General features: G+C 40.1%; 1 protein-coding gene across 2 annotated transcripts; it reads right to left on the bottom strand.

The window, feature by feature from the left end:
* Positions 1 to 2,208: 2,208 nt before the first annotated feature.
* Positions 2,209 to 12,518, bottom strand: LOC127933992 (heparan sulfate glucosamine 3-O-sulfotransferase 5-like). 2 transcript variants are annotated; one of them, XM_052531137.1, is made up of 4 exons: positions 11,918 to 12,518; positions 9,570 to 9,654; positions 4,742 to 4,875; positions 2,209 to 4,520 (listed from the first exon to the last, which is right to left on the bottom strand). In XM_052531137.1, the coding sequence occupies exons 3-4, from the start codon at positions 4,846 to 4,848 to the stop codon at positions 3,587 to 3,589; spliced, it is 1,041 nt and encodes a 346-aa protein (XP_052387097.1). In that variant the 5' UTR covers positions 4,849 to 4,875; positions 9,570 to 9,654; positions 11,918 to 12,518; the 3' UTR covers positions 2,209 to 3,586. The 2 variants fall into 2 exon arrangements, with proteins under 2 accessions (XP_052387097.1, XP_052387096.1); XM_052531136.1 differs by lacking the exon at positions 9,570 to 9,654.
* Positions 12,519 to 14,253: the final 1,735 nt, after the last annotated feature.

Genomic DNA, 14,253 nt, shown 5'->3' with positions numbered 1-14,253 from the left:
TTAGCCCAGTCCTGTCAACACTGCATTGGCTCCCTATCAAACATCGTATAGATTTTAAAATATTACTTATTACTTATAAAGCCCTGAATGGTTTAGCACCTCAGTATTTTAATGAGCACTTCTTACATTATAATCCTCCATGTCCACTGCATTCTCAAAACTCAATTGATAATACCTAGAATATAAAAATCAACTGTGGGTGGCAGATCATTTTTCTATTTGGTGCCTAAACTTTGGAATAACCTACCTAACAATGTTCGGGAGGCAGACATACTCTTGCAGTTTAAATCTATAATAAATCTCATCTCTTTAACCTGGCTTACACATAACACACTAATATGCTTCTAGTATTCAAATCCGTTAAAGGATTTTAGGCTGCATTAATTAGGTGAATCGGGAACACTTCCCATAACACCCGATGTACTTGCTACATCATTAGAAAAATGGCATCTACGCTAATATTTGTCTGTTTCTCTCTTGTTCCGAGGTCACCGTAGCCACCAGATCCAGTCTGTATCCAGATCAGAGGGTCACTGCAGTCACCCGGATCCAGTACATATCCAGACCAGATGGTGGATCAGCACCTAGAAAGGACCTCTACTGTCCTGAAAGACAGCGGAGACCAGGACAACTAGAGCCCCAGATACAGATCCCCTGTAAAGACCTTGTCTCAGATGACCACCAGGACAAGACCACAAGAAACAGAGGATTCTTCTGCACAATCTGACTTTGCTGCAGCCTGGAATTGAACTACTGGTTTCGTCTGGTCAGAGGCGAACTCGCCCCACAACTGAGCCTGGTTTCTCCCAAGGTTTTTTTCTCCATTCTGTCACCGATGGAGTTTCGGTTCATTGCCGCTGTCGCCTCTGGCTTGCTTAGTTGGGGTCACTTCATTTACAGCAATATCGTTGACTTGATTGTAAATTAATGCACAGACACTATTTAAACTGAACAGAGATGACATCACTGAATTCAATGATGAACTGCCTTTAACTGTCATTTCGCATTATTGATGCACTGTTTTCCAAATGAATGTTGTTCAGTTGCTTTGACGCAATGTATTTTGTTTAAAGTGCTATATAAATAAAGGTGACTTGACTTGGTTCTCAATGTCCTCTTTCCTGCAGAGTTTAGGTCCAACCCTAATCAAACAGTCCTGGACAAGCTAATCAAGGTCTTCAGGATTACTAGAAAGTTACAGGCAGGTGAGTTTGTTCAAGGATGGACCTAAACTCTGAGGGAAGTGGACCTCGAGGTTCAGAATTGAGAACCCCTGGTCTAGAGCAATGGTTCTTAATCCTGGTCCTCTCGCTTCTTCCTCCTGAGTGCTTTCCCACCCCACTGTTATGCACATCAGTACTAGAGTCAACAAAAAAGAAAGCTCTGTCTGTTTGATGCCATAATACAGAGGTGTGATGACAACTATCCCTTAGAAACAACTAGACACCACACCCTACTTTTAAAGCATCAAATAAATATCTTAAAGTCAAAGATGTTCATCCATCAATTATGAACATTCAGCCGAAAACATGAGGTGCGAGCGGTTGCGAGCGCGGATGGGGGAATGGCGGGGATGGTGCGCCCTCTGGGAGTTGGTGCCCTATGCAGATTGCGTACTCTGCGTGTAGGGAGCGACGGCACTGAACCCAATTCCAAAAAAGTTGGGACACTGTACAAATTGTGAGTAAAAAGGAAAGTAATAATGTATACAAAATTTTACACAATAGAATATAGATAAAATATCAAATGTTGAAAGTGAGACATGTTGAAATGTCATGCCAAATATTGGCTCATTTTGGATTTCATGAGAGCTAAAAAAATTTTTTGGGACAGGTAGCAATAAGAGGCCGGAAAAGTTAAATGTACATATAAGGAACAGCTGAAGGACCAATTTGCCACTTGTCTGGTCAATTGGCAACATGATTGGGTATAAAAAGAGCCTCTCAGAGTGGCAGAGGCTCTCAGAAGTCAAGATGGGCAAAGGATCACCAACTCCACCAATGCTGCGGCAAAAAATAGTGGAGCAATATCAGAAAGGAGTTTAAAATGGACTGTGGCAAAGTGGAAAACTGTTCAGTGGTCAGACAAATCAAAATTTTCAAAAAGTTATTTTTTGAAAACTTTTTTTTTTTAAGCCATGTCATCCTGACTAAAGAGAACAAGGACAACCCACGTTTTTAATCAGCACTCAGTTCAGTTTGAAAACTTTTTATTTGAAGCCATGTCATCCTGACTAAAGAGAACAAGGACAACCCAAGTTTTTATCAGCATTCAGTTCAGAAGCCTGCATCTCTGATGATATGGGGTTGCATGAGTGTGTGTGGCATGGGCAGCTTACACATCTGGAAAGGCACCATCAATGCTGAAAGGTATATCCTAGTTCTAGGACAACATATGATCCCAGCCAGACGTCGTCTCTTTCAGGGAAGACCTTGCATTTTCCATCATGACAATGCCAGACCACATACTGCATCAATTACAACATTATGGCTGCATAGAAGAAGGATCCAGGTACTGAAATGGCCAGCCTGCAGTCCAGATCTTTCACCCATAGAAATCATTTGGTGCATCATGAAGAGGAAGATGTGACAAAGAAGACCTAAGACACTTGAGCAACTAGAAGCCTGTATTAGACAAGAGGGGAACAACATTCCTATTCCTAAACTTGAGCAACTTGTCTCCTCAGTCCCCAGACGTTTGCAGACTGTTATAAAAAGAAGAGGGGATGCCACACAGTGGTAAACATGGCCTTGTCCCAACTTTTTTGAGATGTGTTGCCATGAAATTTAAAATCAACTTATTTTTCCCTTAAAATTATACATTCTCTCTGTTTAAACATTTGATATGTCATCCATGTTGTATTCTGAATAAAATTTTGAAATATTTGAAACTTCCAAATCATTTTATTCACAATTTGTACATTGTCCCAACTTTTTTGGAATCGGTTTGTATATAAGATAATATTAAAAACTACTATTGAAATACTATTAGAGAACTACTATTGATACTTTTGGAACGTAAGAAAACCCCACAGTTCATACAGGTTTTCTCACACAACAGTCTTGTAATACTTTGCAATGATTTTAATTTGTACTTTTTTTACTATTGTAAGGGCCAGACCATGACTGGTGAGAAACAGGTCCAAATGATCTGAACTCTGGTGAACAGGATGCAATATTATTTACAATATGTCAGTGCCATTGTTTTGTCTCAAGATACACACCAGTACTGTTTTATCCTCACACATTTAATCTGCTTATTTTTTGGTTCTAGTTGAATAGAATATGTCAGCTACTAATTTGTTCAGTTCGATCAAAATGTTTTTAGTCAGGCTGATAAATCCATTTTGAAGTGTGAGGGGTACATAGCAAACTGTATTTGCGTCTAATACTGTTTAGGTCAGTTCTTTTTGAGGAAAATCCTTAGATGAAACTGCAACTCAATTTTTCTATACAATTTAGGCGCAAGTACAAAAGTTCACTACTGATTGAAGCTCTCATTTCAATAATGATAGATCAGAGCATTATAAAAATGCTTTTTTCCCATGTCTGATGTTTCTTAACATTAACGGCAGATGTTGGAATCTTCAGGGCCAGTTGAATGTCCTGCCTGTGATTTGATAGAACTTCTGGTTAAATGGATGGAAAAAGCGCCGCAGTTTTTCCTTGATGGAGGGATTTACATCTGGATGGATTCTGCCCTTACTATCCGCCAGACACTTGCTGAACATGAAGTTGAAGCGCAGGCAGAAGAAGCCACGTGTGGCATTGAAGTACAGATTGTACTGGCTGATTCGTGAAGGAAGGTTTAAGAATCGTTCGACCAGCTTAAGCTCTGGAAGTGGGTCTGTGATGAGGCTGTCTCCATCAACTATGTGAAACTGCTCAATGGGAAAGAACTTTAACCAGTGTTCTAGGTACTTGCTGTAGATGCTTGTCCGTACAGCCTTGTACTTTGTGTTCACCTCACAAGTGTTGGTATCAACCACAAGTTCCTCAAACTTGTTGTATGTTTTGTTCTTGTGCTCTTTGCCTTCTAGTACCTGTGTGTAGTCTGAAACGGTGCGGGTGGTTGGCTCACGCACAATCAGCAGAAGTTTAATAGAGGAATTCATCGTAAATATCCTCTCAGGTACCACCTCAGTGATGAAATATGCAGGACTCTTCTCAACAGTTATTTGATGTGGAAAAGAGAAGGGCATCTTTTTGAGGTACCAGTCAACACCACGAGCATAGTTCTTTTCATTGTCGAAAAAGTGGACCTCCTGGGAGGCCTTGACAACAGCAGGGTGAAGACTGAGCATCTCCAGCAGTGCACGTGTTCCACCTTTCCTCACTCCGATGATGATGGCTCTGGGCAGCTGCTTGATGAGGCGGTGCGTTTGCAGTTGCTCCCTTGTCCTGTTTCTCCTGTGCAGCTTAAGACCTAAAGCCTGCTTTAGCTGCAAGGTATGTAAAGGCATCTGCCCTGATGTATCTGCAGGGCACAGTCTGTCCTTAATGGGGCAGATGAGGTGCAGTCTGCAATTAGAGAAAAAAAAAACATTTGGATTTATAACCACCTAGTGTTCAAGACGTTTTATGTCCTAAAAATGAATTTTAATTAAACTTGATTTTTCTGTTTTGTGGAATAACGTGTCATATTAAATCTGATTCGTTGACTTCTTCATGTACACAGGGATAAAGGTGCTACTGTTGAAAAAAACAATGGGGCTTGATTTTCTCTGTGAATGTATAATTACCTGTCTAAAGTGTCCTCTCGAACCACTAGAAAGAAAAGACTCCCAACAACCAAGATACCCAGTACAAAGAACTTCTGCCTCAGCCACTGCTGCTGTGAAAACAGCATCACCCTCCATCAACGGCCTTCCTCAGCCTGCATAGACAAACACACACACACACACATGATTTATGTATCCATATCTTTTCATTTACACATTAAGAACCCACTTTCATCAAAAGTCTGCATCTTTATAATTTAACAAAGACACGTTTCAAATAAGCAAAGCATCAGAAGAGAAAATGCTTTTAAACCCACAATAAATCATGTCTTACGAGTCATTAAATGTTGCAGCGTCGTTATAAAGTATGGCCTCTATAACACATATGCACACAGACACAAGTGAGCTAATTCACTCACACATAATGAATAATTTTACATTCATATTTATTAATTTACCAAACACTTTTATCTAAAAAACATAAAAAAAATGAGGAATATAACAAAGCAATTGACCCTAAGGAGGCAATAACATGCTTGCTCTGTTTTAGATCATTTGTAGGTCATTTGTGACCCTGGAGCACAAAACCATTCATACGGTGCTGGGGTTGATTTTTAGCAAGAGCCAAAAAAAACCATTGTATCGGTCAAAATTATAAATTTTTCTTTTATGCCAAAAATCATTAGGTATATTTCACGAGTTCACATTTACATACAATTGAGGGGGTAAAGTTTAATGCGTATTTGGCATGCTGTCTGGAGGGAGGGCTCCGAGCTCAGAGTTCGGCCTTATCCCAGAGTACTCAGTTGTAATTTGGGAGCGACCGATCGGGTGAGTTTGCATCTTTTTCCGCTGTGAGAAAAATGCTCGCTGGACAGAAAGAGAAAACAGGGAAGAGAAAGATGAGTACTTGACCGGGAGATTTTCCTCACACTGCATCCGCTGTGAGACCAAATGCTGACTGGACGAATTTTTCAATCAATAAGGGTTTGGTGGGCTTTTTTTTATGTGGAATCGGTTGGTTTTGATATAGCTATGGAAAGCATCTGAGGAACATCTCCCAAGGGCTTGGATCTGGATTGGAGACGCCTTTTTGGGCTGCTGAAATTGCTGCCCCCGATACGAAATGAGTGACTTGAAAAATTCTCTACTGTAATGCCTGACTGTTGGAGAACAGATTTGAGGTGTTTCTGGAACCAAAAATGTGTCACAGGTTTTTTGGATTTGTCTATGAATAGGGGTTCCAGAGGAGATTTAGCCTGAGAGCTTCTCCATTGCAAATATGCCAGAATGGACTGGTATGGTTGGATTGGTGATGAGAGGTTAAAAATGTAGATGAAATTACCATTTTCGGTTTGGTCGGTCTTACTTTGTTTAACCAAATATGAAATTGTTTCACCATCAAAAAAGGCTAGGATAAACATGGTGTCGAGTGTGTGAGTGGTACTGATTGGCTGGTAGCCTGTGTGGAGGGTGTAAATAAATTTGGTGAGATTGTCTAGCGTCGGGACGGGTGGTCTGGGATCTTTGGATCCCTTTGATCAGGAGGAAGGTTTGTGAATTGTTTATTTCAGGGAAAGGAGCACATACATCAATTTATGGAAAAATTGGATGCCCCTCAAGTAACCTGATGGTTACCTGATTTGATGGACCCAACTTGAAGGCCCTTAATGCTATTAAGTTAGTAAATAAAAGAGGTGACTGAAAGAAGAGAAAAATCAGGGAAAGGCATGTTATAAGAGGCATGGAACATTTTAAAACCTCGGAGAAACTGCTTGGAAGATGGTATCGAATGATGCGTCAAGCAGGGGTTTTAACAGATGGGTTACAGGAATATTAGTTCTGAATAGCGAGGTACTGGAGTTGGGAATTGATCCACCTCTGGAGCCAGCGTCCTGAATTTCTGAAACAGAAAATGAGACTGAGTCATTGATTTGGTTTTCTGACCCTGGGACGTGTTTAAATCCAGGAGAGACACCTAAAGAGTGGCATCAGAGCAGGTGAATGGGAACGGCCTTTGTTAATGCAATGCACTGTCGCATTGCACTAAAATGCTTTTAACGGCCCATTCTTTCCCCCACAGAAAAGCTGCTACTTCGAGAGGATAAAGCTCAAATAGAGCTGATGATTGAGATAAGTCCTGGAGCTGCGGTGGCCATGGAACCGCAAACCAACGACCTTGAAAAAAATCCCCCAAAACCGATTGAGGGGGCGGCGTCAGTGCACAGTTGGATATCGGTCAGGGATGAAACATGGTTATTATAAAAAAAGGACAGGCCATTCCACTGGTTTAGAAATGTTAACCACATCCTGAGTTCATCGCGACATGCTTGAGTTATGGAAATGAGGTCCTCTAGCGAGTGGATGTAGGACGTGAGTGAGAGGAGATGCGATATGAAGGGGCGGCCCTACAGAATGATGTGCACAGTTAAGTTTAAATGTCAGAGCAGGGATAAGAGTTCGCGTTTTGAACAATTAGATTTTTCAAGAAGAGTAGAAGAGATGAGCGTTATTCACTCAATTTTCTCTTTGGGCAGGGATGCTTGGAATTTGTCTTAATCCAAATTACTTCCTGGGAATTCAATGGATGTTGCAGGGCCCATGGTTTTTTCCTCTGCGTTAGGAATTCCAAGCTCAGAAAAAAAAGTTTTGGACTGTGAGGATGTGCAGGGCTGGAATGGCATTGGGAGGCAAGATTATAAAAAAAATCATCTAGCAGATGAATGAAGTGAGAAATGGCGTAGTTGTTCGCCAAAATCTAGCAAGACTGCTTCTGATAGCATGTTGAAAATTTTAGGGCTGCTTTTGCATCCGACAGTTCAATGCACAGCGAAATAATATTTCCAGAGCCAGCAAACTCCAAATAGGTGCCATGAATCTGGATGGATGAGCGTTACTTTGAAAGCAGTTGTAATGTCAATTTTTGCAAGCCAAGCACCCCGACCTGTGATTTTGATCATGTTGATCTGATCTGTGTAGTGGTATTTAAGCGAAAACTCATTGAGAGGGATCAAGCTATTCATGCCTGGGAACAGGGAATTGTGCTGTGCTTACCGGTCGAATATTAGGCATTTTTTACCCGAAAATTTTTTTGAGCCACTCCAACAGGGCTGATATGAAACGTCAAATGGGCCAATCATGAAGCCTGACTAAACTTCTTTCTTGAACAGTTTGTTTACAACTTCAGGTTCTATGAGGGCGGATTGAAGACTATTACATGTGATGTTTTGGGAGAGCGGGCATTCTTAGCCGGGTTTAAAGCCATCTTTTAGGCCTGACAGCAGATAATGAGTAAATTCCATGTCCGGGTGATAATCTAGTTTGAAGTGCAAATAAAATATTTACAGGAGTCGCAAAATAATTTTGGATTTTTTATTCACAGCTTTGTAAGCTGGCATGAGACATGAGCACCGCCACAGAAGCTACAGATGTGCATAAACCGGCAGCGCACTCTGTTACATTTACCCATGTTCAAATTATTACAGGCTGTCTTCTTTTGTTGAAAGGGGAGTCCTGGTTTGCATTGGTGGTTGCTGCAAGAAGCATGTAGCTGGTGGATTTAGGGGTGTTTGTTCCCGCGTATAGAAGGAAGGGTTAACCAGTGGGCACGATGCAGTTGAGTGCGCTAGTGACCTGCAAACTGCACAAGTAATGTTTTTGCAACCTCCTGTGGAGATCTGAGTTGAGTGCGCCCCAGTATGTGCACTGGTTCCACTGGTTTCACTGCACTTTTGGCTGAAAGTTTATGGTACGTGTAGAAATGCCCACCTGCATAGGACAGCACGAGCTCGGCTATGTGTCAGTCCTCTCCTGGACTGAAAACACAGCAGCACTGGCCAATAAATCAAAATAGCGTCTCTACTTCCTCCTCAAACTGAGAAGAGCCAGAGCCCCACCCCCCATCATGTACACCTTCTACAGAGGCACCATCGAGAGTATCCTGTCGAGCTGCATCACTGTGTGGTATGGCGCCTGCAACGCGACCTGTCAAAAGACTCTGCAACGCATAGTGAAAGCAGCTGAGAAGATCATTGGTGTCTCTCTCCCCTCCCTCCTTCCGTCTCACTCACAAAGCCCTCTGCATCACAGGTGATCCCACCCACCCGCCTCACAGCTTCTTCAGTGTGCTGCCATCAGGGAGGAGACTGCGGAGTCTCCAGGCCAGGACCAGCAGACTGAAGGACAGCTTCATCCACCAGGCTGTCAGGAAGCTGAACTCGCTCCCGAACTTGACCCCCCCCCCCCCCTCTTCTGACCTCATCAGTCAGTTAAATAAAATAACTGCTCTTGAGCCCTTTGTCAGTTTAATCAGACTAAATAAGTTTTTTTTTGCACTAAATATCTATTATATGCACTGTTGTTCACTTCATTGATTTGCACTCTATCTGCCATTTGACTTGCGCTGCTTTATTTAACCTTGTTTTTAATTTTATTATGTCTTAATTTTATTATGTCTCTTCTATACATTCCCTTAATGTATAGTTGTTTCTACATTTTATATTTGATCTAGATTTTTAGCCTCTACTGTTAATGTTATCTGTATGCACCGGGGTCTGAGAGTAACGCAATTTCAATTCTCTGTATGTATGTACTGTACATGTGGAAGAATTGACAATAAAGCACTTGACTTGATTATGATTGCTTGATAATCGTTCAGTTCGCGCCACCTGAGATGATTGATGATTTCAGTGAAATGGGAAAAAGCAATTGGAAATTCAGAAAATGAAAGAATGAGATGAGTGAGTGTTTGTGTTTTTCAGGGTAACTGAGAAATCACCGCAATCTATTTGGTGGTCTGGTTCCACTGCTGGGAGTAGAGAGAGAAGAGAGGAAAGGTCTACATCTGCACCTGAGAGGATCTGTGCAGGGATACTTTGGGATACTGGTGGTGATTCCATGGTGACTGCGTTGGGACAGAACGGGCATCCGGGTTGCTGTGAAGAGAGAATATCGTGATTTAGTTTGTATGAGAGAGCTGGGAAGGGTATAATCCGTAGCTGCAAATGTTGGTGGCAGCGGCCTCACGCTTGGATGACCTGCTGGGGCTTGCAAAGGAAAGTTAGTTGGAGGATATGAAGGAAAGGAAAGATTATAGGATGAAGTGTGGGCTTGAACTGCAAGCAGAGGCGGGCCTGCGTTTGTTTGAGCTACTGGAGCTGCAAGCCACTGGAAGTGGGCGGGGTTGTAACCTGGTGGATGAAATTGTTGACGTGGTTGGGCCTGTACTGCTAGCGGCGATAACCTTGTGCTAGTGTCTGCAACAGTGGCTGTGGGGAGGCCGTTGGGCCATGGTGCATGGCAGGGCGTCATCGAGAGGCTCATCTGGGGCGCAGTCCAGGCTCGCTGAAGGCCTGTTGCTGCGGCTCGATGGGCGAAGCGAGCCGGATCCTGTGCGAAACATTTCAACACTTCAACACATTTACACTTAAGACTGGTTTTGTGGTCCAGGGTCAGATTTGTGAACTTGGAAATGCATGAAGACTAGACAATTCTGGCTAGAAGAGCATTTCATTAATTCAGAGCATGGAAAAGCAGTATGCTTGGTTAGGAAGAGCCTCAGTCTATACTTTTTGGGAATTATATTGTCCATTACTCTCTCTTTTCTCCTCATGATCATTGAAGTTGTCCTCATATTCTCTCTCTCTCTCGGACAATTGAGCTGGGACAAATGTCCTTGACTTCCTGTGTTCTCATCTTTTTTTAAAAAAATAACAAAATAACTGAAATTATACACCCCCCCCACCCCCACCACAACCACTAAAACCTAACCCCTGAATTTCATCCAATTTGAAAAGAAGCAATATAAGGCAAGACAGGTAGGAAACAGAAACTAATGATGAAACATGAAACTAGTGTCTCTCTCTCTCTCTCTCTGTGTGTGTGTGTGTGTGTGTGTGTAAGCAGTGTGGAGTGATGATGATGAGGTGTAATGGAATAAAGTGACCTCATACTGCTTACATCGAAACACACCCACAAAAGTGTCTCACTCTCCTCTTAAATAATGGCTGTTCTGTGTCTGATGGATCACTCAGCTGATGTTTACACAAAATGAGTCACACTATTAAAAAAATGACCTGCCATGGCTTCACTTAGACTGGGTTCCCATCACAGTAGTCCTTGATTTCATATTTAAAGGAGAAGTGACATGCAGCCTAGCACATTTTCTGACACTAGGGGAAACATTGCTTAGTTAGCTAGTTTTAGCTCAGTAGCTTGTTTTTTTGTTTTGTTCATATTTGAAATTGTATTTGAATGTTTCATTGATTGTCGCCATGTTTGTTGTTGGTTTAAATGAGAGTTGATGTCTAAGATTACTTTGAGAGACATTATCTGTTCATCTTCTTACAGTGATAACTGCAATTGTTTCATAGAAAGCAAGTTGAATAGCCCCTTAAAGAACAAAAATATTTTTCCATTTATTAATGATCAGTATATTCCCTTAGTAAAGAAAATATATTTCCGTAATATACAGTAAATGATCAATATATTTAATGGCATATTGAAAATTTACACACTAATTTGTTTTACAATATATTTTAATAATACATAAGTAATTGCTGCTTTTCATATATTGAAGAACATGACAATATATTCACTTTATGTCCACATGTCATTTTATATTCACATATATTTCACATCATATTTACTCATCTCATACATTATACCCCCCCCCCCCCCCCCCCCCACACACACACACACACACACACATATATATATATATATATATATATATATATATATATATATATATATATATATATATATATATATATATATGAATTTGATAATTATTTACATTACGTATATTTAATATATATATATATATATATATATATATAAAGCTAGTCAACAATAGCAGTTGTATATTCATAATTTTATGTATAACAAAGGATACATTTATCTAGATGTTGCTTATGTTGAATACATTAGAAGAGCTACTTGCAAGCTCATTTTAGATTCATTTTAAATAATTTCGGCTGCATTTAAATAAAGCACTGTCATATTTTGTGTCTATTCACATGAAATGTGTAGACTCATATAATGCTGAAATTCCAAACGAACGTGTTGATTGTAAGGTTAGGCCTACATGTAATGGTATTCATATGTGTCAGCATTAATTACGCATTCGGTCTCCTCTGAGAATCATTTAATCAAGGACTTGATTTAGTACTACCCAGAAAAAAAAACATGCAATACCTGTTTCTGCATAAGCTTGGCAGGCTATCCGGTGAAGAAAGCACAGGTGCGCATGTGGCGATGGGTCAGTACATGTTTCAATATAAGCCACTGTCCCGCATCAGGAGGGCTGTAGACAGTTTTCATTCCAGTTTGTTACCGCGTACACGTAAACATAATCCCAGTCATCATACACAGCATCTGACACAATCACGTGAAAAAACAAAGCGCTATTCTACAATCGTAAAGTGTTCTGCTACTTTTTGTAAAGCGCCAGATGTAAGATCAAATGTTTCATTCACAGACCGTGTGAAGGAACCAAGACCGCTTTCTTGTCCCAGGAAGTAAATAAAACCCCGTGATAATCTCACTTGTTCTCGTTTAAAGATAATTATTTTTAGTGTGTCTTTAGGGAAGATCGTTGTGGGTGCGCCCACGGAGGCCATCAGCTATTTAGAAAAAGACGATGATCTGAGCTCCAGCTTGCGCGGCGTGAGGAGGACGTGAGATGGTCGGATAACATTATTTTGAGGCGGCGTCCTATTAGCTGATTCAGAACAACTGGACTCTGTCGAAGCCGCCTCTTGGCTGTTTTGAATGAAATCTCGCCCTCTTCTGTCGAAAGTCACGTAAAACTGAAAATATGGCAAAGCATTCACTTGACCATACATGCATCACTCAAGTCTATTTAGGACGTTCTCTTAAAAAAGAAAAGAAAAAAAATTCTACTTACTGGTCATTCTCACTACAATTATTATTATTATTATTATTATTTATTTTTTACTGTTATAAGATATACAAGAGTACACATGACTTTTTATTACACACAGCCAATATAGCTGCTAGTTCTAGGCCTATTATAAGTTAACTATTCACTGCATGCAAATGAACCATTTCTATTGCTAACTTGCATATTTGTATAGATACATCTGACCAACCAACTTTAAATCTTATTCTTAAAAATTAGTTTGCAGGGTATATATGACTCATAATTTTGAAGTGCATCTCTTTACATTTAGAGTTAATTTGTTGATGTAGGATATGAGTTTAGAAACACAATCAAGCTAAACCCACAAGTCTACTTGTTGTGTTCCTGTAACTCAATTGGTAAAACATTGCGCTGTCAAGTGCGAGGTTGGGGGTTCGATTCCCTGGGATCACATGATAGGTAAAAGTTGATAGCCTGAATGCACTATAAGTCACTTTGGATAAAACCATCTGCTAAATGAATTAATTTAATTTAATTACCAGTGCTTCATTTGAAATTTCATAATGTAATCAGTAAAACTGTTAATTTTATGAAATATTTTCTAAGGCCATGTCATTTGTGTTTTTAGAAAAGGCTAATCATATTGATTTATGATGCCTGTCATCTTCTGTAAACTCTCATGTAAGCTCTTCTTTGTGCTATTATCTCATGTCTGGACCAACAAACTTTTAATAACTTCCTTTTGTGATCACGGGTCGAATTTGCTTGTTTACTGTAGTGAAAAATTTGCTATTTATAGCCTTTTACATCGCTGCACAAGTTAGCATTTCAGATGTACATTTTCAATAATTTCTATAAAAATTCCCCAAATCTCAAGAAAATGTCATAACAAGCTTTACTAAAAAATCTGTGAAAAATGAATAGAAATTATGATTCTGTCTGAAGAAATATGAAGTAAACATCAGTAAATATATCCATATATCTCCATAGATAAGCAACTTTGTACTATAAACACTTATTGTCGCTGTTCAGTGAATCTATGTGAACAAAAATAAACCGCTGCAGACGTGACTGAATATGAGTGAGTGGTGAATTTCTATTCAAAATTGGGCATAATACAGATTTATTATTTTGCACTCCTGACATAAATTACTAAATAACTTTCACTGCAATAATGTTTTATCAAAACATTGGTCAAATATCGAAGTCTTTAAACTTTCAACTGATGCACAGTTTCTCCAGATCAAGTAAGAGAGTGATGTTTAATGTGCTGTGAAAGAGAAACAATAATAATCTGGGGCCGTCGCCATTTTTTGACCGCAAAGAGGTTAAGGCAGTTGGTTTCTGCATATGAAATTAAGAAATAACATTGCATTTTAGTGCATTACAGTAACATTCGGAATGACCAAATTTCCTTTTCCATCTTTTATAAGTATCATGTCCCCTTGCAGCGGCAAGGCACTCAAACCAATCCAACCCCTGTCCTCCTGGGCCGATGGTGGCAGGCCATCGTTGGAATATCAGAATTCTGGGGATAACACATCCACAGCTGTAAATCCCGGTTTAGTTAGAAAGGTAAGGGTCCACTGAATGACATCTCATGAAGCACGTTCAGTCCAACGAAGCAATAACATTGTAATATGGATCA

This window comes from Carassius gibelio, chromosome A18 (genome assembly GCF_023724105.1).
Source record: "Carassius gibelio isolate Cgi1373 ecotype wild population from Czech Republic chromosome A18, carGib1.2-hapl.c, whole genome shotgun sequence".
Classification (NCBI taxonomy): Eukaryota; Metazoa; Chordata; class Actinopteri; order Cypriniformes; family Cyprinidae; genus Carassius; species Carassius gibelio.
This window is presented reverse-complemented; position numbering and strand designations above follow the sequence as displayed.

What these genes read in the sequence shown, in the direction of transcription:
- LOC127933992 (XM_052531137.1), bottom strand. Translation starts at nt 4,848, where the DNA reads ATGCTGTTTTCACAGCAGCAGTGGCTGAGGCAGAAGTTCTTTGTACTG. An exon ending in CGAGAGGACACTTTAGACAG is followed by an intron (nt 4,521 to 4,741) that starts GTAATTATACAT and finishes CTCTAATTGCAG; the next exon opens with ACTGCACCTCATCTGCCCCA.